Here is a 26,051-nt window from a genome sequence, read left to right as displayed (position 1 = left end):
GATTAAGACAAATCTAAAAAGCATGTGTGATGTGTTGTCACTCCTGGGGTGCAGTCTTGGAGCTGTGGGAACCGCGGCGTCCCGCTCTGACACACAGCTGAATTGGGGACACAGCCAGCCTCACCCAGGCCCTGTTATCACCCAATGCTCACACAAACTGGGCTACTTGAGTGTCAACCACAGACACCAGCCAGTTTCCCAGCTCCCCAGGCATGCACCCCCCCCCCCTTTGGAGTATAAACCCAAAATTATACTGTCTTGTACTGCACAGGGATCTGATATTAATATGTTCGCCCCTCCCTCAATGTGGAGAGGAATATGTACCATACGCTTGCGTTAAACCAAGCTGAGATTTTTCCCAAACAATTTCAAAGTCACACTGGGTTAGATTAACACACAAACAGGTTTATTAACCACAAAAAAGATAGATTTTAAGTGATTATAAATGATAGCAAACAGATCAAAGCAGATTACCTAATAAAGAAACAAAATGGCAAACTAAGCCTAAAATACTAAAAAGATAGGATATGAATTAGCAAATTCTCACCCTGGCTGATGGTACAAGCAGGCTTGCAGATTCTTAAGGGCCAAGCTACATTTGCTTTGCAGTCTGGGATCCCCACTCCAGTTCCCAAGTCCTTTTTTTCAGGGCTTCTCTCAAGTGTTGAGTTGTGGGAGAGTGAAGAACAACAGATGATGTCACTCCCTGCCTTATATAGCTTTAGCATATGGTGGGAACCTTTTGTTCCAAACTCAGTTTCCAGCGCAGTTTGCGGGGGAAAATACAGGTACCCAAAATGGAGTCCAGAGTCATGTGGGCTGGTCATGTACCCTTGCAGAGTCATAGCAACCATTACTTACAGGCTGGCTGAAATGTCCACAGGGAGGCTCACTGTGGGAGTATAAGCTTCTCCTAAGGCAGTGGTTCCCAAACTGGGGTTCGTGAACCCCTGGTGGTTCACAAAATGGTACAGGAGGTTCTCGGGGGGGTGGAGGGGGGAGAGAAAAATTTCCTAATGGCAGGCAGAGCTGTCCCGAGGAACCCTGGGCAGCACGAGGCCAGCAGCCTGGAGCCCCTGGATTTCCAAGAGCTAAGCAGATCAAAGCAAGCATATCTATCATAGGGAGGAGATTTAAACTTCAAGACTCCTTATAAGAAATGGAAAGGGAGGTGGATATTTTTTGTTGTTTTTAAAATTAAGTAGGCAGCTAGTGTTGTTTTTTAAATTATTATGAAGAACAAGTTTAAGCTTTGTTGTAATGTGCGTTGTTTGCCTAGACTGCTCAAGACCTGAATGCTTGTGTAGGAGGAACTCTTTGAGTTGGCGTCTTAAAAACCTTCATGCTGTTTCACATCTGATACTCCTTGATGAAACATAGGAGCCTTGTCTTTCAACAGGCTTATTCAAAGTGATGCAAGCTTTGAAAGTGAGATCTTGAAAGAGTGGTGCCGTTTTCATAATGTAATAAAAATACTGTAATGATAAATAATAGTGTGTAATAAGCATTTCATAAAAACAAGTTTTATATTTCCAAGATCACTGCTTTTATAATTTATACTCAGGTAAAGGAGAAAATCCCTAGAAATATTCATTTTTAGAAGGGGGTTCGCGAGACTTGACATTTTAGTGAATGGGGTTCACAGGGTGTTAAAAGTTTGGGAACCACTGATTTAAGACCTATTGTTTTCCCTAATGGCCCATTACCCTGAATAGGCCCTTCACAACCAGCTAGCTAGACTGGAAGCATCTTGCCTAGTGGGTGTCACCCAGGTGTGAGTGCATGTGAAATACAGATACATAGTCATTATTCATAACTTCAGATACAAAAATGATACATGCATACAAATAGGATAATCATATTCAGCAAATCATAACTTTTCCAATGACACCTGACATGAACCATCTTGTACAAAATGCATTATAATCATGCCATAATCATATCATAAATAACACCACTATGAAGAATATGGGGTGCACTGTCACAGCATGTTTCATGTCTTTTAAATGATTTATATACACAGGCAAACCTTTATACATCAGTCAGATTAAGGATGTCACTTAAGCAAATGAACTTAATTATACTTGCCACTCACTTATTAACTCTTAATTACCAGTTTGTCACAATCTTCATGTTCTGCTCTTACTGAAATCAATTAGAGTTTTGTTACTGATTTCATCTGAAACAGGAGCAAATCTTTTACAGGGGCTTTAGAAAAATTAAGGTGACCAACAAGTGGCCATGCAGTGCCATTGTCTGTCTGAATTAGCCTTGTGGAGTTTTGTAAAATTGAGTATTTCAATGCAGGTATTCTACGGAAGCCTGGATTTTGTGCTTTCACAAGCTCAAGTGACATATGCATAGGAAGTATCATTTTCTTTTAGTAATACAGTATCTTTTATGTGGAAATTTCTATATAAAAATGACTACTCAGCTCATAGCGCCATACACAGTTCTAAGCAAATACAGTCTTTGGCTGTTACTCTTAGATAACTATTTTGTTCAGTAGCTTACATCGATTGAGGGCTTCTACAATTTAACAGATAGGGTGTGTTGCACGTAGATGGAGAGACGTGCGTGAGGTCACTGATTCCAGTGGGGCAGCAGAACAATAATATCTTAGAGAGATTTGGAAAGAACCAACACTTGCTAGGTGGCAGCAAAATGTACTACACACTGCCTCGCTGGAGCACACACTGTTGCATGGGAAGGGAAGATGAATGAACATGCTGGTATTATGGTGATGCAGTATTTTGTTTATTAGAGGTCCTTGTCAGTTGGTTAATGGTAGATAATTAGGCAGCTGGAATGCTGGGTTTGACGTTCCAGAGGTTTACACTGTAAAATGTACCTTCAAATGCTTGTTCTAAAATCTTCATTCTTGACCCTCCTTCATTCAATTAATTCATTACCATGTTGCTTCTAATATTGTCTGCTTCACCAGGCTGTGTATAATTCCATTAAACTTACAGTTTTATTCTGCGTCTGAATACTACACAAACTGTCTCTGCCAATCTAGCTGCGAATTGGTTATCTTTCTTCTTTTTGTGATGGATCAAACTCATTGCCATTTGTTTCAACTGCACCGTAGAGCATGCCCCATGCAGGACTCTCCTTATAGTTGTGCTTCCCAGTGGCTGGGTATGCTGTGGCACTGTAATTGAGAGAAGGGAGATTTTCTTATAGTCTCAGTGCTGGCACTCAGGCAACATGGAGGAGGAGGAAACAACCCTGGCTGGAATGCAGAGCGGTGAGGAGTGTAGGGAGAAGAGATGGAGGCAGGAACTTGGGGACAAGATCAGTGGGGGGCGGGGGGAGAAAGGTTTGGTTTAATGTGATATCAGCACACAGGAACGCTGTGCCATTAGCAGGTTTAGTAACCAATTTTCCAGGGTGACATTCAACTACCTTAATAGCTAGGTGCTCTTTTCTTTTTCTGCAGTCTCCTGACTCATTCATCGAACAGGGCGAATGAGAGGGTGCCTGTTGCCTGTAGGACCCCTGTCTCATTTGTTGCTGAAGTTGGAAGATGTGTAGTAAATGAGGTGAGGGACTTCAGAAAGAAAAACCTTAGTTCTGACATTTCCTAATTCTGGACTGGTTGACTTTGCAACCAGATTTGGGTTGTTTTGCCATGTATCATGTTTGAGAGGCTGCACTTGTGGTGCAGCATTTTAAAACGTGATTATCACAACTGTTATGCCCTGGAGAGTCCAAACGAAATGGAAGGTTTTCAAGTAACCTTCTCTGATGACCTGGAACATGAGGTTGGAGTAATGGACATTGTTAATAAGTGAGAGGGAGAAAGGAGGGCATTTCACTGCAGGGTCAGATATAAGATGCAGTTTTTCTTTAAAGAAGAAGAAGGAGAAAAAAAAAAACCTTGAAAAGCAAATGTATTTAAAGCCTGACTGAACCACCATTAGATGCTGCAGTGCTTTAAAATGATTTTTAACTGATGCATCTGTAAAAGTGCCAGACCTTGTAATGAAGCATATTTAAATGGTTTTGCATCTAAACAAATGCATTCTCTGTTTGCATGGTGTGTAAAATCTGAATGACACTTGCATTCTATCTGAAAAGAGAGAACCAGACGTTTTCATTATAAAATGAAGTCAAGCAGAAAAGTATCAAAGTGAGCAGAAATTCCCATTTACAGCTATGACTGAAGCATTACTTGGAGGGAAAAAAAGGGCCAAGGTTTGAGAATAGCCCAGTTTTATACAGTTATGTAACAGGATATTTTATGACTAGAAAGGATTGTTGGACACTTTTTGGCAGCATCCCTTGAGTACACGAGGCTTAAGGCTCAGTTGCACCCGTTTTAGACTAAGTGAGCTATTGGCTGCTGCCTACCACTTCATTAGGTTTTCTTTATCTTTTCTGTCTTAAGTACACATTATACACTTTCTATAGTTCATTATTTCACTGGGGCAGATGTTTCCCCCTTGCTTATGCATTAAAACTTACCACATTTTTTATTTTTAGGCCTTTGTCTCCAGAATTTTGTATCAGGTGTTGGGGCTTCTCAAAAAGATCAATGATCATTATTTATATACAGTAGAACACAGAGCCCTGGGTCAAAATTGTGTTGTGCTAGACCCTCTACTGTCATAGAGACAGACATAATCCCTGCCCCAAATAGATTATAATCTATTTCCTTTTTTTCCCCGAGGGTGTAACTCGCCTGATTTCTTGTGTGTCCCATGCACAGGACAGGCCGTGCTCATGCATCTTGCCCCATCATAGGATGCATGGAAAATGATACTGTTTAATGTCTCTGATTTGCAAAATTATGTTGGAGGAATCTAATGATTAAGAATGACAGTACAATTAGAGTCAGCATTTAAGGTAAATCAATTTTATGTCCGATTAAGATAAATGTGTTAATTGAAGCCTATAATTTTCTGTACTCTGATACTGTGGATCAACCTCGCTCCTTGTGTAACTTTTTTGACTTTAGGGGAGTTATACTAAGGGTGAATTTGGTCATATGTCAATGTTAAAAAAAATCTCATTCTTCTTGGATTTTTATTTAAATATAACTTTATAAAAATGTCCATTATCTCTTCAGACTTTTACTATATCAGGGGCAGGGAGTATGTTTTAATCCCTTTTTGTAAAGCACTGTGTAAACTTCTGTCCTTTCCTGAGGCCAGGGCATTTCTCCCTACCCAGCATTGCCCTGAATTAATGGTCCAACAGCTCTTCTTTGTAGTGCAGCTTTCAGTAGTGCAGTGAACAGCATAGTATTCAACCTCAGAAGAGGTAACCCATACCTTCATTTAGATGGTAGTATACTGCATACTGCTAATTCAGCCATTGATAAATAGGTGGAACATAGCTCTAAAGTGTACCAACCTGCATCATCTTCAGTGCTTTAAACTAACAATCCCTCTGTGGATTAGGGATGTGATTAGTGAAAATGACACCTCTGTAGTCCAGTTCTTTGCCTCTCAGTTCTAGAAGTGCCATTGTTGCCTTGCTTGATTTGACCAATGATGAGTCTTAAGAAAAAGATAAATTGATTATCAAGTACACAAATGGAAAATGACTGCCTAGGAAGAAGTTCTGCAGAAAAGGATCTGGGGGTTATAGTGGATCACAAACAAAATATGTGTCAACAATGTTAAACTGTTACAAAAAAAGTGGACACCATTCTGAGATATATTAGCAGGAGTGTTGTAAGCAAGACACAAGAAGTAATTCTTCCACTCTACTCAGCACTGATAAGGCCTACACTGAAATATTGTGTCCAATTGGAAGGATGTGAACAAATTGGAACATGTCCACAGGAGAGTAAGAGAAATGCTTTAAGGTCTAAAAAATTAGGAAAGATTGGAAAAAATGGGTGTGTTTTGTTTGGAGCTAAGACGGAGGGGAGGGAGGGGACATGATAGTGTTCAAGCATGTAAAGATGTTATAAAGAGGAGAGGGTGATAAGTTGTCCACTGAGGACAGGACAGAAAGTAATGAATAGGTCAGACAAACACCTGTTAGGGATGGTCAAAATAATCATAGTCCTACCTTAGTGCAGGTGACTGGACTAGATGACACATCGAGGTCCCTTGCAGTCTGACATTTCTGTGAGTCTATGATTCAGTTCCCTGCTCCCTTATAAGTCACTGGTCAGAGAGACCGTTGCCTTTACCTCACTTCGGCACCATCTGATACCTTCCAGGAGCAACGGCTGAATGTGCTGCACAGCAGCTACAAACGTTTGTGTCTTATAGGTTCCATGAGGGCATGGTGCTCACAAACTCATTTTGAATGCAGAATAATAATATATCCCTGTGGTTTTCTGCTGTTGTTGTGAGTAAATTGCAAGCGTTATGGTGTGGCACACTGGGGTGATAAAATCCATTCTCCCCCAGAAATGTGCTGACTTTGGCTTTTAATGACTTAAAATCACTAGCATCGAATACAGGAGAAAAAATCAGTTGGACTACAAATATCATCAATCATTAGCAAATGGAGGCACACTCCTTTTGCTGAAGTGTGATATTGAAAAACTTTCCCTGTTAGTTAATTTTTAAAGCAGACTTTTTAAATCAATAAGTAATTCTCAGGAGCCAGCACATAGTCAGTAGCCAGCATGTTTCCTTGCCTAATAATAAAAATATAATTACTTCACTATAACTCATTTAACCATTATTTCAACATGTAAGCACTGGACCATTTTTGTTCATTCATTTGAAATGTGAGTACTTTAATTTTCTTGGCGGTTGCTAGAAACAAGTATGCTTCAGGGAGCAGATAAACTCATGCCACTTGAATCATGTATTCTTCTTTGAGTGCTGGTCCATATTTGTGTTCCACTGTGGGTACACATGCACCAGAGCTGGAAAATTTTGAAAGCAGTGTCTGTTGGTCTGCACATGCTCCCTCATCCTCTTTTTGCCCCTGACTGAGGATATAAAGGGTGGAACGGATGACCACCTCTCCAGTTCCTTCTTACTGTTGTGGAAAATTGACTACACGATTGATTTTGGATCAGACAGCCTGAGGCTCCTTTATTTTATACGAGCATATATGCAAGGAGAGTCAGCATGGCCCCATGCAAGGTGGCAAGCTGCTCTGCCCTCCTTAAATTTTAGCTACCGTATTTATCGGCGTATAACACGCACTTTTTTCCCCTGAAAATAGGGGGCAAATGATGTGTGCGTGTTATACGCCGATATAACCACCCCAGGCAGAAAAGAAAAGCGCCGCCCCCCCCCCAGCGGCGCGGAGCGGCGCCCTAGCCCCTGCCCCACTCCCGAGCAGCGCGGCCCTAGCCCCCCCCCCCAGCGGCCCGAGCCCCCGCCCTCTCCCCCCCCCCAGCGGCGGGGCCTGAGCCCCGAGCCCCGGCCTGCGCGAGCCCCCACCTCCCGAGCGGCGCGGCCCGGCCCTAGCCCCCGTCCTCCCTCCCTCCCCCGAGCGGCCCTGGCCCTAGCCCCCGCCCCCCTCCCGAGCGGCGCGGCCCGGCCCGGCCCTAGCCCCCGTCCTCCCTCCCTCCCCCGAGCGGCCCTGGCCCTAGCCCCCCTCCCCGCGAACGGTGCGGCCCGCCCGCCGCCCCCTCCCAAGGCGCCGCACCCTGAAATTTTTCCTGAAATTTCCCCCTTAAAATGAAGGTGCGTGTTATACGCCTGTGCGTGTTATACGCCGATAAATACGGTAGCTTATAAAGATTAAAACCACAGACATTACACATACTTCCGTATTAATTACCTTTTTTGGAATACATTGCAAAATTAATATAGGACAAAAGCAAAAACAAGCATCTCACCCACTAGCAACCTTTCTAACACAACTATTGTGGTTATATATTTCATAAGCCTGGCTATTGCAAATTATGCTACTTGGGGACTTTATCACTCTGCCCCCTCATGCCCTTTATACACACAAAGCCATTGTTCCGTTTTGGGAACTTTCCAATGTGACTCCTTTTACCTCTTGACACACAGAAGCAACTTTCCATCACTCTTTCATCACTCTGTCCCCCTCCTCTCTGTCCCTTATACACAGAGACAAGCTGAACCAAAGTTCAACACAGCCTAGAAACAAGCTTATCCAAAGTTTAGGCCTAAAAGCCTGGCCAAAGTTGTAAGCCCACCATATTTTCCCTCACATTACCATCACATAGTCTGGGTTGCAACCTCTAATGTCATGAGCTTCATCTTTATTCCTTTATCTACACACACATTTTGTGTGTGTGTGTGTGTAGATTTTAGAAGACGTTACGATTTATAGTTTTATATAATAGTTTTAAATGTTTTGTAGTTAGCCTCCCTGACCTGGTAAGCCACTTATACTCCCCCAGATCCTGTTTCAGTACAGTACTATGCCTACCGCTCCTGGCTTCAAAATTTGTGCCTGTGCTACTTCCAGTCAATGACAACCATCAGTGCTGCTTGTACTGCCTTGGAGAACCTCACATCGCGGCAAAGTGCAGTATATGCCAATTGTTCCCTGAGAAAGAAGGAAACTTTACCTCAGAGAGAATCCAGTGGAAAAGGCAATGAGGCTGCAGTTGGACTTCGGCAATGATGCAACTCCTCTCCTACTTGAGGGGGAGCGTAAACACCGAAAACTCCATCTTCACCCCGACGCAGATTTAGACTTCATCAGGACATCCTTAAATTCAATCACAGCAAGGCCTTACCTGCCAATGAATAGGTTCTAGGCACTGAACGATCTCATAGAGTAAATCATAAGAAACCCATGAGGACTTCTGAAGATTTGTCTCTTTCCTTGGTGAGATGGTTCCATGCACTTGCATCACACCATGTGTCAAGTTCCACCTTGGTTGCCTGCAAGCATGGCTTCAAAGAGTGTATTCACCAAACCAGCAATCCATGAGCACCATAATAGCTGTTTTGCCAAAGTACTATCATCTCTGGTGTGGTAGAAGAATCCTCACCATGCATATGTGAGCGTTTCCTTCCTTGCTACCCCATTGGATAGGACAACTGTTACAGTCACTTCGCTGTTGGACTGGGGAACTGACATGGACAACCATACAGTGCAGGGCACCTGGACATTTCAAGAGTCCAGAATGCTGTCCAATATTTTGGAATTGCGAGCAGTTCAAAGGGTTTGCAAAGCCTTTCGCCTTTTATTCAGGATTGCAGTGCCCTCATGATGTCAGGGACCATCTTTTACATCAACAAACAGGGAGGAACGAGATGCATCCCACAGTGTGCGGAAGCAGTCTGTGGAACAGGTGCACCAGTAATCAGATCATTCTATCAGCAGACTATCTTCTAGAGAGCCAGAATGTGCCAGCAGACATTTTGCTGTTGACCACAAAACCAATCAAAAAGGTTTCCTAGACTATTTGTTGCCATAGCGGAAAGAGTTTGAAGTCAAGCTATATTCTCCCAAAGAATCTTTAAGTGGATCTCAGGCTTTATTTTGCTGTGCTGTCAGCAAACACTAACTTAATAGTATGAGCTGTCTGATCTTCCTCCCCCATCTCATGGGCTAAGGGCCCATTCCACAAGTGCTCAAGCAACATCTATGGCATTGCTTCAAGAAGTACTTGTACTTGATATCAGCAAAGCAGCTTATGTGGAGTTCCATCCACATGTTCACGAGGCATTAAGGTTTAGTTCAGGTCTCCTCTGCTGAGGCATCCTTTGGAATGGTGGTCCTTCGTTTCGCTCTGTCATCTGCATCCTCGCACCGCTCCTCCTACTTGAGTATTGCTTGTCAGTCACCTAGAGTGGAGTACACATAGGGACCAGCACTGAAAGAAGAAGTTACTCACCTTTGTTACTGGAAGCTCTTTGAGATATTCGGTCCCTATCTGTCCATTTCCTACCCTTCTTCCCCGCTTCTTCAGTTCGTCTTTTGAATTCCCGGTAGAGAAGGAACTGGAGAGGCAAGTGTACTGCCTCACCCTTTATCGCCTTAGACAGAGGCACAACAGGGCAAGGGTGCATGTGCAGACCAACAGACACTGCTTTCAAAATTCTCCAGCTCCATGTGCATGGAGCACAGGTGTACCCACAGTGGAATGCAGATAGGGGTGACACATCTCAAAGAATCTCCAGATACCAAGGTAGGTAACTTCTTCTTCCTACTGTCCAGACAACATCCATACAATAGAGAGTACATCAGTTCTCTTACAGCTTCCTGCTAGTTATTTGTCCAATATCTCCATGTTTGTAACTTAAAAAAAAAACCTGCAATGCCAGAATTGCTACAAAATTACGATTGTAGTGCAATAAATCATGTTGTTCATCATATTTCCCCCATAATCGTAAACACCAGCACTGTTGACGTTTATTCCCAAGTGGGTTTTTCAACACTCTTTAATTGTACAGCAGGTGGATCCCTCCTGACTAATTAAAGTATAGTGCTCAAGAGAGAGGCAGTGATCACGCATTAACTTGATATACAGAGCTGACAATCGGATGATCTCAGTGTGTTATGATGTTGTTTCAGAGTACCATTAACCTTCTCAGTTAACATGTGTGCTATCCTGCTAGTGAAACTGGGTTAAGCTGAAAAGGGACTTGTGATGTTTAGATGTTGCTTGTGATTATTAGAACTGGGAGCACTGGCTGTTGGGAATCTGAAAGGACAGGAAACAGGAAGAATGGGGGAGGAGTTGAGGAGGCAGAGTACGAGTTCCAGAGGGTGGTAAAGAGGTTTCCAGTTTAAAAATAAAGTCCTGTTGAAAGTTTGTTAGTACCTTGCCTGGTTGATATAACAGGACTAAAATACTATTTTTTTTAAAAAAGCTACACAATAACAATGCTCTGTCATTTACTAAAATACTTTAGAATGATTTGGAATGGTGATTTGGTGTCAAATTTGTTCTGGATGTAAAGAATGTAAATATGTTCCAGTATTCTTTAGATTCATGTTTTAATGTTTGTCAGATAGCCAGCTCACAGCAAACACTAACTTAATGGTAACGGTCATTGAAGTCTTCGGTCCTGGAGCTGTTATTAGGAAACATAGGAATTTCCACACTGGATTAGAGCAGAGAGTATCCTGACTCTCTGGAAGGGACTGGTACCACATTCTTCAGTAGAAAATTAAAGAATCCTTATAGTGGGGAAGTATTGAGTAACCTGTCTGTCAGGGAAACTTTCTTGCTAGCCTCTATTCGTTGGAGGTTGACTTATTCACTGTTAAGTTTTAAAAACAAAAATTCGGAGACTGAAATCATGAGTGAAATGAAGACTGTATATTGTTTTCTTCCAGTTGGTGAGTTTGTGAGTGATGCCCTTCTGGTGCCAGATAAATGCAAGTTCCTCCACCAGGAAAGGATGGATATATGTGAAACTCACCTGCACTGGCACACTGTTGCTAAAGAGGTACAGTATATAATTTATCTTAACATTTCTAGCCATCTTTCTTTCAATTTGTATCACTTTCCTGGGATGCATCTAATTACAACAGTGTCGTTATAGACAAAATTGGGGGATTGTCCTGCTTTGAGCAGGGGGTTGGACTAGATGACCTCCTGAGGTCCCTTCCAACCCTGATATTCTATGATTCTGTGAAAATGGTGAGGACACAGTTGTATTTGTAAATATTTATTGATGGGTGGTGAATTGGTGCTTTTAATTAGGAGAAAACCAGGAAAAGTTCTGTTAAGTTTATTTTGATTCATAAGCAGTATTATTTTGTAACTTGGTGTGTCATGTAGAGTTGATGTTTGAATTTTCATATTGTTGTTGTTTTATACCATATTCTCAAATTTGAACACTCCTGATTTTTTTTTATGCAAGTTCCAGTGTTTGTGCATTGTTTCTCCCCTAGTGGGGAGGCTTAAGGCATCTGACTCTGGCCTTGTGTTGTCTACTTATGGTTGTGTCAAGTAATTCAAAGGGGGAATCATGAGGATGGTACTGCTAGCATATAAAGAAACTCTTTATCTTTTTAAATTGCTGCATTCCCTTCATCAGCTTTTTCTCCCCAGCTTTTAGCTTCTCTTATAGCACATACCTATAGTTACATTCACTTATAGAAAGCTGCTGTGTTATCAGGTTGACTTAACATTGCTCTTCTGTTGAAGAACTAATATTACATCTGTAATGTCACTACTCTGTGCTTGGAAAATAAGAACGTCTAACTCGCTTCCCATAAACTTTTGTCCCACATCGTACATGGCAATATTAAGCTGCCCTCTCTACTTCCTTTTAATCACCTTTAATGCTTCACTCACTCACTTGTTGTAGTAGTAGTATAATTTTGTGCTAAGTGCTTCACAGAATTAAGACATGACCCTGGCCTCAAAGAATTTACAATATAATCTCAGAGATGATGCAGCAAATGAGGTCCTCATCTGACTGAAAAGAAGGGGGATGGGAAAGAAATAGGAGAGAGAGAGAGAGGACAAGGAAACTTGTGAGGACAGTGTGTAAAACTGATACAAAGCACAGAACATATGATTTTACAACTTACTGACATTTTATTAAAGACCCTCTGAAACTTAATTTTGTAGGTGTCATGCATCCAAATGATAATATCTTAGTCCTTTGTAGGTATATGTCTTCTTAAAGGTAAACTGACAAGACTGTAGAGTTTCAAATTACCATTTTGCATGGACCTTCCTGGAAGTCTGTTTGACCCTGTAATATCATCAGCTCACAATGACATAGCCTTGAGTGGATTTACAGTATAGTATTTAAATGTTTTCTTCTTTTTCACATGTTCTGTGTGGTTTTGTCTTTTAAGTGTTTTGTGCAACCTCTTACATGCTGCATAATTAACACTTTTCCAATATGACTAGAAGGTACCAGACTGAACAAGGAATCAAACCTCAATGTATCAAGTGTTTTAGGTGTTGATCACCTCTTCAATAGCATATTACATAGGCAGGGCAAACTGTCATGCTTCAGTGGTTAATTGTGCACAGCAAAAGCAAACCCTTAAAGTAGTTCTAGGTAAGAGGATGTAGGATTTGTCAGGTGTATGTGAGGGGATGAAATCTTTTGGCAAGAAGAGTTGAGGAGAAGGAAAAGCTTGTTACCTAAAATAACTTAGATGGTGGTTGGGTGCCCATGTTCCCACGCTAAATGAATTTATCAGTCACAGTAGTTGAGAGGTCAATTAACAAGCTAACGCTAATTTTCTGAGGCTATACACAGACTTATTTTCTTAACATCTATGCCAACTTTTCCTTGGCCAGCTCACTGTGTAACAATGTTGTCACTGTTCTCTTTATTTTTATAGTCCTGTAGTGAAAAGAGTATGAATCTGCATGATTACGGTATGCTGCTGCCCTGTGGAATTGACAAGTTCCGTGGTGTGGAGTTTGTTTGCTGTCCATTAGCAGATGAAAGTGACAATGTTGATTCAGCTGACGCTGAGGAAGACGATTCCGACGTCTGGTGGGGAGGTGCGGATGCAGATTATGCAGATGGAAGGTAAGAGTGGTGTTTCCCCTTTCTGGTTTACTGAAAATTGTCAAAAGTTTGTTTGGAAAGACTAAAAGTTAGCAGCAGAGTCTTTGATATGAGCATGCTTGATGGATCTCCACATTGTTTGAAACATTTGAAGTGACCCAAAATGTCTGGGTTTTAATACATTTTTGATTTTTACAAAAGCATAAGGTTTATAACGTTTTAATTTTTTAAAAAAATAATGCAATGGAAAATGTCTTGGGCTGTAAACATTCCCTTGCAGTATTTGCAACCCAACACTATATTATGCAAGCATATGACAAACAAAAATTGAAACCGGCTACCTGGGAAGTGTACTTTCATTGTTAAGTACACAGAGTGAACTGCAGAAAATGCACAGCCAACCCAATTATTGACAAGTGAGGTGTTTTAAAACCCTCTTTTTAGTTTTATTAACATAGATGTTAATGACACAGTAAGAAGACTTTCAAGCTGGCAGCATCCCTTTTAATTATGAATTGAAAGGTATTTTCAAAAATCTATTTAAATCGCCACACAATGACAAGACATACACTTCTTTACTAGACACTGCCTGCAACTATGTTAGGGGAGTCACTTTGCAAGACAATTGCGCAGCGACCATGTTACAACATGGACTGGTTTTGCCTGTGTATGTGGGGAAAGAGCATGGCTATACCTTGATTCCTTTTAACAATTTAGCATCATCTAAACATACCAAAGGGGTGCTGGATTGAGCTTGGGATATGATCATACTGTAACCAGGTTGATATGGCCTTTTTCATGGTAACCTACTAACTGCATTAGGGTTATACAGGTGTAAGTATCAGAGGGGTAGCCGTGTTAGTCTGGTTCTGTAGAAGCAGCAAAGAATCCTGTGGCACCTTATAGACTAACAGACGTTTTGCAGCATGAGCTTTCGTGGGTGAATACCCACTTCTTCGGATGCAAGAAGTGCTTGCATCCGAAGAAGTGGGTATTCACCCACGAAAGCTCATGCTGCAAAACGTCTGTTAGTCTATAAGGTGCCACAGGATTCTTTGCTGCTTCTACAGGTGTAAGTGAGAGCGGAGTACAGTTCTATTCAAATCTTAAATATCTCTGGTGAATTAATTTTAAGATACAATGGAAGTTACCCTCCTTTACTAAACTAAAATCCAGGGTCATGATTCTGTATTTAACCAAACATCACAGCATGCTAGATTAAGTCAGGAAGTGCAGAGTTTAAATGTTGGTTGTGTCAAATTTTAGAAAGGGGAAATAAAATCCAGATCTCAGAAATCAGCTGATTAATCCCTTTTCATTTAATTTCATCTTCTGCATTCATTTCACAGCACCTTAGAACCAGGACGAGCCTGGCAGACTGGAGGGAGTTCAGAGAAGAGCAACAAAAATGATTAGGGGCAGGGTGGATAAATGTATATGGCAAGATTAAAAATGCTAAATGTATATAGTTTGCCTTAGCAATGGCTAAAATTGGAATATTAGCCTACAAGTGTTTCAGGGATGTAAAGATGAAGGATGGAGATAAATGACTCTAACTAGGAATAATTGGCTAATATTGGCAATGGAATGACATTAGGACAATGAAAAATTTAGACTGGATATCAGGGAAATCTTTAACAAGAACATGTATTCAATTGTGGAAATGTCTTTTGGGGAAGGAGTAGAAGCCATATCATGGTGAACACTGAACACTAGGTTGAACACAGCACTAAAAAAGCTTTTACAGGGAACAGGTCTTTAATTGCAAGGGGATGGATCAGATGAATGAAATTAAGGTCTTTTCTCTGATTCCTTGTCACAAAAGTATAGTATCAAGGCCCCTGCTTTTGGCCCATCTAGGGAGGGAGACATCTTCAGTCTTGGAATCTTTGATTTTTCTTAGTACATCTAACAGCCTAAGCGTAGCAATAGAACTCACTTTCGAGGAGGTTTATAGGCCAGCTTTCACAGCATCGTTTTGTAATTTCTGTATATTTGGTTTATGCATTGCTGATTGGGTTTCAAGTTGTTGAAAATATGGGCTAAGAATGAAAAAAGTTTGCAACCCTCAAATTAACTTCTTCCTATATAAAAATGGAGAAATTTGCAAAAATGAAATATTCTCCTTTAATATGTCTGGTCAAAGATATCTAAAAATACAAAATAAAAATGTTCTCATAATGGTGCCATTACAGCAATTAACAGCAATTATGAGGGATGTATATAAAGCAATCTGAATTATCCATTTGTTTCAATTGTTCATGTTTGTCACTGGGGAAGCATACAGAATCTACTCATAAAGCAATTCAAATTCTAAATTGAGCAGGTCAAGGATGACTTCAGAAAACTAATATCCTATTAGAGCATCAACCGGAGTTACATTTGAATCCAATCCTGAAATTCCAAGTGAATAGTAAAAGCTTTTTTCATATAGAAATACCTTCAGCAAATCTGGAAAGGTGACGTTACTTTTACGAAGTAGTTGAACTTTAATTAAGATGAAGAGCTCAACAATTTGCAATTCTTATAAACGAATTCACTAGTTTCATTTGCTGGTTCTTCAATCCTCAAGCTGCATCCAGTCCCTCCTCTGCCTTGCAGCCAAAAATACACTCATGAAAATGATTAATGAGGCCTTTTGCATCAAAATTAGAGTATCTGTAATATCAAGTTACAAAAATAGGATTTCCCACTTTGAACATGAGTAAGTTTAAATGCTGTATGCTTGATAGAATAACAAACATGAATCATATAATATATTATGCTACGGTATCTGACTACTAATCTGTAACATTAGAAATTTTGCTCAAATTTTGGATTTCCAATCTTAGTTTTAAGTCAGTAGGGAGGGATGCTGATATTGCTTACTATACCACTAAACTAATGTTTTTATACCACTAAAGCAGTTTTCTTTGTTTGGAATGTTTACGTAGCTCCATGTAGTTTCACCATAAGTCGGTAACCTTACATTTACAGTGTTCCTTTCATCATGACACCTTCCAAAAAGCTTACTATCTCTTCCTGTATGTGTATATTATGTGATACTGTATAAAAAGTACAGAAGCTGCTGGTAACTCCTGCATTAATGAAGCTTCTGTTTCTATCCCTCTTTTTTTCAATAGCTTTTAATTTGATCAAACAAAATTGTGGGGGCGGTGATAAAGCTTTAGCAAATCAGTTGGGTGATGTGAGTGTGAACACTTATTTTCCCCATAATGGGTGGTGAGAAAACAACTGAAGTTAGAACCTTCAGACGTGGCTTTTGTAGCTTTTACGGCATTCAGATTAAGAGGAAAGACAAGTTCAGTTTTGGAGACAGCACATTTTAGACAGCAGTGGGTCAACCAAGAAGAGCAAGGAGACAGATAATGAGAGGTAAATTTACAAGTAATCCGCATAAAAGTGGAGGTAGAAACCTTAGTGGAAGTGCGGGTGGAGAAGAGGAAAGGAGCAATGACAGAACGTCAAGGAATGTCTACAGGCAGAGAAAGGAGGATAAGGATTCAGTAAAAGGATTTTAATCATTTTATTATTGTACATTTAATTTTAAAATAAACAGCTAATCTGTATTTGTTTTATTGACAAGTTCCTAGGGTATTTTGGTATCTCTGCCCTGTAAACTTTACAATCTAAATAGGTACGACAGAAAGTGTAAAGAGAAACAAATGCACGGCGAGGTAAGGTGACTTGCCCAAGATCACACCACAGGTTAGTGACACAGCTGGGAATTGAACCCAGGTTTCCTGAATCGCAGTCCCAGTCCCAGTACCTTGTCCACTAGAACCTGACTTCTGGGGGAAGAATTTATTCAAAATCATGCAGCTGTAACAGAAGTCTGTTTGTTTTTCTTTTATTACTTTAACTTTTGTATTGACTTTTACTTTCATTTTTCTCAATTATACATTTAGTAAATTAGCTTTATGTCTCCTTTGTGCAATGATCTTGTCAAGAGCTGGAGTTTATAGCATACTTGGACTGCACTTTTTCTTAGCCTTTCAAGAAAAAATAGAATGCATGTAATTTAGTGACCCATACCGATGTCGATAAATTTGTATTCCTATTTGTAGTAGATTATCTGGGTCTCTTAAACTGACTGTCATACACACAATGCAGCATTAGTTTCTAGTGACAGCTTTTAACATCTTCATTGCACTGTAAGGAATTGGCCTTTGGAATAGGATTTCAGAGATATAATAGAGAAAGAAGTGCAGTCCTTGAGCCTGCAGTAATTATCAGTGAAATTGCTTTATCAGGCACTTAGCTGTCATTTACTGTGGAAACATTTCTATTCATACAAAGATAAGTAAAGTTAGATTTTATTTTTAAAAGACTTCATTATTTTATTCTATGACTTTAGCATCATTCTAATTTAAGAATTCTTTAGCACGTCTTGTTGCAGTTATATTATTTTGATATTTTTGTGCAGTGCTTTTGCAAAAGTGCAAAAAAGCTGATTAGAATTAATGCAGAGTGAATTTTACATTTAAATAATGCAGAGTAACTGAATATGTAAATAATTATAATGTGTGTGTTTGTTTTCTTTTTTATTAAAAGCTGATCAGTCTTGTCTTGTGTTTGAAGCTATTAGCAGGTTTTCTGACTCTTCTTTAATTTTCATGCAGTAACTAACTATGTCAATAATGTTACCAAATACTTCTCCTTAGAACCTAGTCCAGACCCGCTCTCTGGACAGATACATGTCTTTTGTGAGTGACTGAACTCCTAGATCCCACATGTTTCTAAGCCCCTAAGTGTGGATAGTGACTGGTCGCTGTCCCTAGCTCTGGGTCTCAAAGGCTCACTCCCAGAGGCTCAACCTTTGTATCAGACCCTTCCGGGACATTGGAACCCTGCAGTCCAGCTGCCCTAGACTCCAAAACCAGACCCTCAGCCCTATTCGGCCCCCCCCCAGTTGCTTAGACATGTTCCCCTCAGAGTCCACCTGCTGTGGGAGCTCTGGTTCCTAATTAAACCCTTGAGGGACGATGTGGCAGAAAAGCAAGGTCTTAGCAAAGGAATTTTTTTAAACTATAAGCTCTTTACTCTTGTAAGCACTTTGAGAGTTACAGATCTGTGAAAAACAACAAAATCTTGAACACAGTCCCCCTTATTCTGATCTCACCCCTTCTCTTGAGTCGTAGGTTTGGTCAGTGTCCTTAGACTAGGCAGAGTTTTCTCCTCCTTCTATTTCTCCTGCCCCTCCCTTTTTTTCTGGTATGTGCCAATGGGCGCATCCGGCTTATTGAAGCCACCCACTTTTAAAACAGTCTGTGTCCCCCTTTTGCTCATGTGCTTCTGCTGAAGGAGTTACAGGCTCCAGTTCCCCTCTCCATCCCCAGGCTTCTGTGTAGAGAGTAATTCAAACGCAGTGGCCCTACCAGTAGACAACCCATTGTTCCAGAAGGGGAGAGTCACTGAGCATTGATTCAGATAGTCTTTCTACTAGATGCCAAGCCCCGTTACCAAAAAAAAAAAAAAGATGTTCTAATCCACAAACAAGGTTGCAACACAGCATGGTCATGTTCCAAAATGAAAGTCACAGTATAAAGTGGAGCCCCTGAAACAGAATGGGGTTCACAAAACAAAATGGAGCTCACAGTTTGAAACAGATGAATCCCCACTTTGTCACATTCCTAGCTGCTCTAACTGTTCACAGTGTGCTTTATACCCGTCACGTTGTTTTAATTCTTCTTCTGTTGAATTGCAGCTGCGCTTGCTGTGCTGCATTGTGTTGTCCATTAACAGTGTTTGGATGTACTTTGTTTGTTCCACTGCAGGTGGGTTTTATCTGGAATGGTCATCGGTGGTGGTTGAAGGTTCCTCATCAGTTGTACCTGGTATTACATATTTTTTTGGAATATTCTACTTGGTCAGCAGGTCCCCAGTGTGCCTTGTTCAAGTGTCTATTATGTGCTGCTTACATAAAAGGCTTTTATTGTTTTACCCCCTCCACTGATTGCTTGTGGTTGAAGAAAAAAGAACGATTCTTATGTACGTTTATGCTGCAAAAGTATTTGAAGCCTACTTAACATGTAAGTTGGCAGTAAGACAGTGCATATGCAAATGACAGTGAGATTTTTAGTGCTGGTTCTGGATGGAGGAGAGGGTGGGGCTGCTGCACAGGATCCCCAGAGCAGCTACTGTTGCTGTTGAGTCTTCCCTGCTGCCGCCTCTCTCCTTGCCTGGCTCCTGTGTGAGAGCATGTGCCAGGGCACAGGTGAATAGGGTAGCTCAGCCAGCTTCCCAGGGTAATAGGGGAGGCACCATGCCACATTATGGCACACCCCATGCTGGAAGCAGGCATGGCGGTGGCAAGGTTACCTCACTAGCTCACAAGGATGCTTTGCTCCTGCCCTGTGCACTGCTGCTGGGGTGCGGGAGCCCTGAAGGGAGGTGCCCGCCAGTGCTAAGGGCAGGTAAGAGAGTGGGGAGGGGCTCCCTAAGTACACCCTTGCAAGCCAAACCCAACAGGACCTGACTACAAGGGTCACGTTGGGTATGAAAACAACTCAGTGCTCTCAGGCTCAGGTCAGGTTTGGATTGGCTGTGGTCTAGTCAGTTCCAGTTGGGATATAAAATTAGGTCTAACCAGATCCCTACTAAGCAGCACAGTGTCTCTTGTCAAAATCCCCATTCAGGGTGTATTTTGGATCCATCACTGCTTCAGAATTTGTAAGTACTTTAGCATTGCTGGCCTGTACAGCTGACGAAAAGGTTGCAACCTTTACTCTCAAATGTGGCACTGGTAACAGTCATTCACAGCTTTGCTCCCTCCACTTAAACTACCATAATGAACTTTACCCTTGAAGACTGCCTCAGAGGCAAACAGTGGAGCAGCTGCCTTCCTTCTGCACAACTGTGTTGCTCTGTGGTGACTCTGTTCACTTCCACGTGCAACTCAAGAATGGTGCAGTTTAGAATAGTGGACTGCATTCTGTTATAGGGGCTCCACTTTGTATTGTAACTTTCATTTTAGAGTGTGAGCATGCTCCGTTGCAGCTTTTTTGTGGATTACAGCATCCTTTTGTGGATTACTTGCATCCAACAAAGTGGGTATTCATGCTCATGCTCCAAAATGTCTGTTAGTCTATAAGGTGCCACAGATTCTTTGCTGCTTTTACAGCATCCTTTTTGTATCAGGTGTTTGAAAGACTGAAAAGCCAGGACAGAGCCTTGAAAGATGGGGCTATCAATGTTGAATGACTCTCTCCTTATGCAATAATGGGATTTCTGTTGGTAGGGCTTTGAATTACTCTCTACACAGAAGCTTTTGTGAATATCTTACAAGCCTTGACTGGCCTGGGATCCAGAGCTTAGCTACCTCTCACCTTGTATCCCTGGATGGCAGCTAAGATATGGATGCCCATGCTAGGACTGACCTCTTCTAGCATCAGCAATAGAGTTTTTAACTGTAGGCCTTCTTTAGAATTTTATCTATCTAGATATGAGAGACACAGGCTGGGTGAGGTTATATCTTTTATTGGACCTATGAATTTTTGAGGGGTAATAAACATATTTTCTTTTTTATGTCTGGTTAGTTTTATATATAATATGTACAGGTAAACCACAATTATCTAATTAGCTTGTAGGACATCCAAAACTTGGTAAATCTGCATTTTGGAAAAATTACATTCCAAGGGGGAGGAGAATGGTTGGTTGGGGTATTTTTTGGTTGGTTTGTTTGTTTGTTTTTGGTTAATATTTGTTTTTTGGGTGGGGGATGGGAAATACGTTTTTGAATTTCAGATGACAGGGTTTCAGACAACCCCAAGTTTGTAGCTTTTTGAAGTTTTGTGACAAATCATAGTTATGAGAATTATACTAGTAATTAAGATGAAACATCATACTCATGTAAGCTATTGAAAGTGAGTGCAGTCTTTTTTAACATCCATGTTCTTTAGATGCACAGTTTCCTAAGGAAGATCTGTACTCTACATTTTATAATTCATATCTGTATAAACATTTTTAAAGATTAAAACACTGGAGTTTTCCTTTAACTTTTTTTTTAAAAACTATGGTACCTGTGGCTGTTAAATCTATTCTGTTATTTATGAACATAATAAAGTTCCTGCATATGTTTTGCATCTCTTGGAATAATATGTTACACATTTTAGATTAAAAACTTGATTAAAATTTTAAATAGTAGAATTTGTTAATTTCTTGTATTTGCCTCCTTGCTGACAAGTTGCAATATTTAGATTTGAAGACATTTTTGGTGCATAATGGTTTTAATAACTAATCTTTCTTTTCATGGAAGCTATTGAAATAAACAAAGCACAGAATGCTTAGGGGCATGTGAGCATTAGAGAGGCCAGAAAGATAAATATAATGTTGAATCTCTGCAAATGGATGAGTAGAGTAAGAATGGAACTGATGAAGCAGCTTATTGCTTTGAGAGGTAATTGCTATAGTATTGCAGAGGCAATTCCAAGCACCATTTGAGTATAAACGTTAACTTTAGTGATGGACGAGCTCTTGTGCAGAAACAATGAATCTAATCTGGGAAACAATGAATAGGAAATAGCTGAGCTTTCTTGCTTCCTTGAAGGCTCAGTTTGTCAGCAATGAGCTCTCCTATTTGACTTCAGTGAACTTTCAGCATCTTTCGGGAGGTTAATACCACACTTCTGCATTTAACTGACCAAAGTTAACTTGGATGGAAGGGTTATGACCTTCCGACTTAAAGAAATAGAGCTATATATTGCAAAGCATGATATAGACCTTAAATAGTATCTGTCTCAGGATAAAAGCTTTATGATAAGTTAAAGTTAGAAACAATCATTACAAAGTTGTAACTATGTAAACTATTGGAATTTTGTAATTCTATATACTTCTTAAAGTATCTGAAAAAGAAATTTGGACATGAAAAATTCACAGTTGAGTTTCCACAAACAGCTTCTGACTCCCTGCCCCCATCCCATCCACCTGCCTTATTGTGTGGTCTCAGATTTATATACGGATATTATTGAGACTTTTTTGCTGTGGGTAGAAAGCTGAAGCAGACGAGAATCTTCATTCTGCTTGATAGCCATCTTCAGTGTGTGACAAGGGAGATGAGAGGTTAGAGTTATGTATCTTTGGTCTTGTTGATTTTTTTCCAATATGAACTAGAGCCAAAAATTATGTGTCTCATGAGATATTTCAGTGGTTTTGATTTGTTTATATCTTTACTAGATTCATGGTCTGATCCTTAAGGGTTTGTGGTCCCTAATTGAAATGAGGAAGTGGTATGGTGGTAGGTGACTGGTGATGTGAGATAAACTCATTTAATTCTCAGTCTTTCAAATTTCTTTCATAACAACACTATTATAATGTTTTATTTTAAAGGTTATCTTTTTATAACATTAACTCGTCTTAATGGAGCCTTGTCTGGAAATTTTCTGAATTTCTTCAGAAAGTATTTTAAACTTTGATATGTGAAAACTAGTTGATCTGTTTCTTTCTGTTAAAGGATATAGTTATAATTGTAGAGGTGGTCTAATGATGTACATGATGGTGTGTGAAATACAATACAAAGAACTAGATCAATCGTATGTTCTGCCAAATGAATCTATAATCTCCTTCAACCCAAGTGGTTTAGCTAACATAGTTTACAAAGCCCGCATGAACTACGCTGGATCCTGATAAAGCAGTCCAGAATTCTAAAATCTGCACTGAATAATCCCTATGGTCTTTTTGATGGTAAGTGAAGCTTTTCTTAAAATTTACCACCACTGCACCATCACCAGGGACCAGCAAGGGAGAGCACTGTTGTAGACAAAGCACTGGTGGCTACCTACATTCTTACACCTGTGCCTTTTCAGCACTGAAAGAAGCCCACAAAAAAATTGACTTCCACTTTTTATGGGAGTAGAAAACAAATTAAAAAGCTCTCCTGGAAAAAAAGGAATTACACTAGCAATTCTGTTCTTTATTCACTCTAGTGCATTATGAGAGATGCATACTTAGTACAGAATAGTACTGAAGTACAGATAATGCAGAAGGTGATAACATAATAACATGAGACGGGAGGGGGATTCATAATTCAGTTGACCGTAACACGTTGCAGTGTCAAGGGTGACATAGTTTGCTTTCCCCATTGACTTAAGTGGGATTTGAATCAGTCCATCACTTTAAAATACAAACTCTAAAAAATTTCAGTCCTGCTTGGAAATATGACACTTAATCCTTTGAGGACTCAGACAAGTATCAGAGTAAAAGAACTGCTTTCAGATACAAGCAATACAAAAAGACACTTGCAAATTAATTTTGGTAAAAAGTTACTCCTAGCAAGTAGGAGAGACCGAGTTATAACTTTATAATTGCACCCATTATTTGTTCTGTTATAGGCAGCACAACTAGCAATGCCTGTAGTTAAGGTTGCTCAGCATTGTTGATTATAAAACGTTTTGGTTGCTTATAACTTAATCGAAGCTCTACTCATTTAGGCTGAAATGTTCCATATTTGTTGTCTGCCAGTGACTGAACTTTTTTGGAAAACTTCAGCAAAAGAACAGTTCAACGATTTTGCAGAACAGGGTTAGGGGAAAATGTGCTTTCCCCATGTTAAAAATTCTTTCAACCATTTGGTTGAAAAGCTCTAGTGCTTTTGTGCTTGGGAGCAGAGACATGGAATATGGCCAGTAGACAGCCCTTTTCATATTGACATGAAAAGCTGCGCAGATTTGGCCAATTTACAACACTGGAAAATCTCAGTTCATGCTTGCTCAGTAGAGACTTGTTAGAATTTTGCAGCTAACTTCTCAGAGGAATCTGTCCACATTGAGCATCCTCCAGCCCAGAGGTGCGACAGCTGAGCAGGACTTTTCATGCAGTTACTGCTGCAGGCCCTGTGACACCAGGCACCAGAACACAGAATAAAGAGATGTTCTTTTCTGTGCTCTCAATGGACCTCTTGCTTGCACCCAGGCAGCCGAGAGGAGGGGGAGGAAGTAGCCTGACTGAAATGCAGAGGGGGAGAGGACTTGTAGAGTAGTTTGGGACAAGAGGCCATTGGCATAGGACAAGGATGAGGAGTTAAGAGTTCTAAAATGAGCTAAAACTCTTCCTAGGAGTCATGAGTGAGCAATTGGAATGGGGAGCCAAGAGGAGCTGATGGAAAACTGGAACCAGAGGATACGGGGAGACTGGAACTGGGACAAAGACAGGCTGAATGAGCCCAGCAGCAGAAGGGATCAGGCTTGTGAGGGAGTGGGAGTTGGGCGTAAAGGTTTGAAACCAGCAGAGAACACTTAGGACCTGGAACAGAATCAAAGTTCTTGAGTCTCAACATTCCTCTGCTGCTAAGGAACAGCTGTGATACCCACTGGCAAAATATGTGCCCCATCTCCCTCTAGTGGCTGGCTGTACTATCGCTTTCAGTTAGTGTTAGCTCCTGTGCTGTGGACTAAACTTTCTGATCCTTCCGATGAACCATGTTGGAGTTGATGCTGTTTCCACGTGATGGACTTCTTATTTTTTTTAGTTTGTTTCTTTAAAAACTTAGGAAATTACATGCATGCAAAATATTACATTCAAAGAATGTTGAAGTTGGAAAGGAAACACCCAAAGGCTAGAAAATGCCAGACAGTTGCCTTTGTGTATGCATTATGATATATTCCTTAGCTGCATGATGAAATGATATTTTTCCACAAGTTCCCTGCCTCATTTGCTTCAAAATTTGGAAGGTGTTTAGTGAACAAGATGGGGGAGAGAGGGTGGCATTGCAAGAAGAGTGAAGGGATGTTCTCAAGGTTTAGGCAACTGAATGTCACCCAGGAGGATTGGATTCTATCCCTGCCTCGGGCACAGAGATCCTGTATGATGCTGGGCAAGTCACTTAAACCAAACTTTTTGCAGGTGGCCACTAATCAAGTAGTCATCATTTTCTGCGTGCACAATTTGAGACACCTGGTGTTTGATTTGAAGAGTTGAGCACTCTCAACTGCAACTAAAGTCATTGGGAGCTGTGATCTGAACAAATACAGTACTATAAAATGCTACTTTCTCTGAAAACTCATCATAAGCGTCTAAAACTGAGCACTCAAAATTAGTGGACACTCTTGATATTGTGTCTCTGCCTTCATTCCCCATCTGTAAAATGGAAATAATACCACTATACCCTTATGAGGGAAAGTAAAGATGAATCCACTGAGATACTACAATGATGAGTGCCATAGAAAAGCCCATGAGGAAACTAGTAATTCTCGATTCAGTGCAGGATTTGGATGGTATGCAGTAAATAAGACATGGAACCATACGTTGAACAATGAGAATAAAATGAAATATTGAATAGCTGCTCATTCAGTGAGCATTGTTCATCCTGTGCAGTGAATGAGAGATGAGGCATGTGCAAAGAATAGTATGTGATCGTGTAAATTCAAGACTATCATGATTACCACTTGGGGGTGGGGCAAATTAAAATTGCACAGACACCTTAATTCTGGCATTTCTAAACTTGTGAATGCTTGACTCGGTAACCTTTAGGGCTTGTCTAGGTGAACAGTTAGTGCATGGAAAGCTGGGGTGTCAATCTACCTTGCACTAGCTTGACATGCATTAACTGTTCATGCGAACCAAGCCCACTAAAAGTTCCATAGTGTACTTTGTTTGATCTACTTCCTTTACAAAGCAAACTAGATTGAAATGCAGTAGGGAACTTTTAGTTCATGGTGGCAGGTTCCACATGGACAGATATTGTGCAGCAAGCTACTGCAACATAGA

The 26,051-nt window shown here is 40.5% G+C and overlaps 1 protein-coding gene across 7 annotated transcripts in view; it reads left to right on the top strand.

Annotated features, from left to right (window-relative positions):
• Positions 1–26,051, top strand: part of LOC123361996 (amyloid beta precursor protein) — a 322,259-nt gene that overhangs the window by 147,119 nt on the left and 149,089 nt on the right. For all 7 annotated transcript variants that reach the window (XM_045002229.1, XM_045002228.1, XM_045002225.1 and 4 more), the window contains exons 4-5: positions 11,200–11,312; positions 13,177–13,370. In XM_045002229.1, coding sequence (XP_044858164.1) covers positions 11,200–11,312; positions 13,177–13,370 — 307 coding nt within the window. The remainder of the gene's footprint in view (positions 1–11,199; positions 11,313–13,176; positions 13,371–26,051) is intronic.

The sequence above is a fragment of the Mauremys mutica genome, chromosome 1 (genome assembly GCF_020497125.1).
Source record: "Mauremys mutica isolate MM-2020 ecotype Southern chromosome 1, ASM2049712v1, whole genome shotgun sequence".
NCBI lineage: Eukaryota > Metazoa > Chordata > Testudines > Geoemydidae > Mauremys > Mauremys mutica.
Note: the sequence above shows the minus strand (reverse complement) of the source record. Positions and strands in the feature narration are given on the sequence as shown.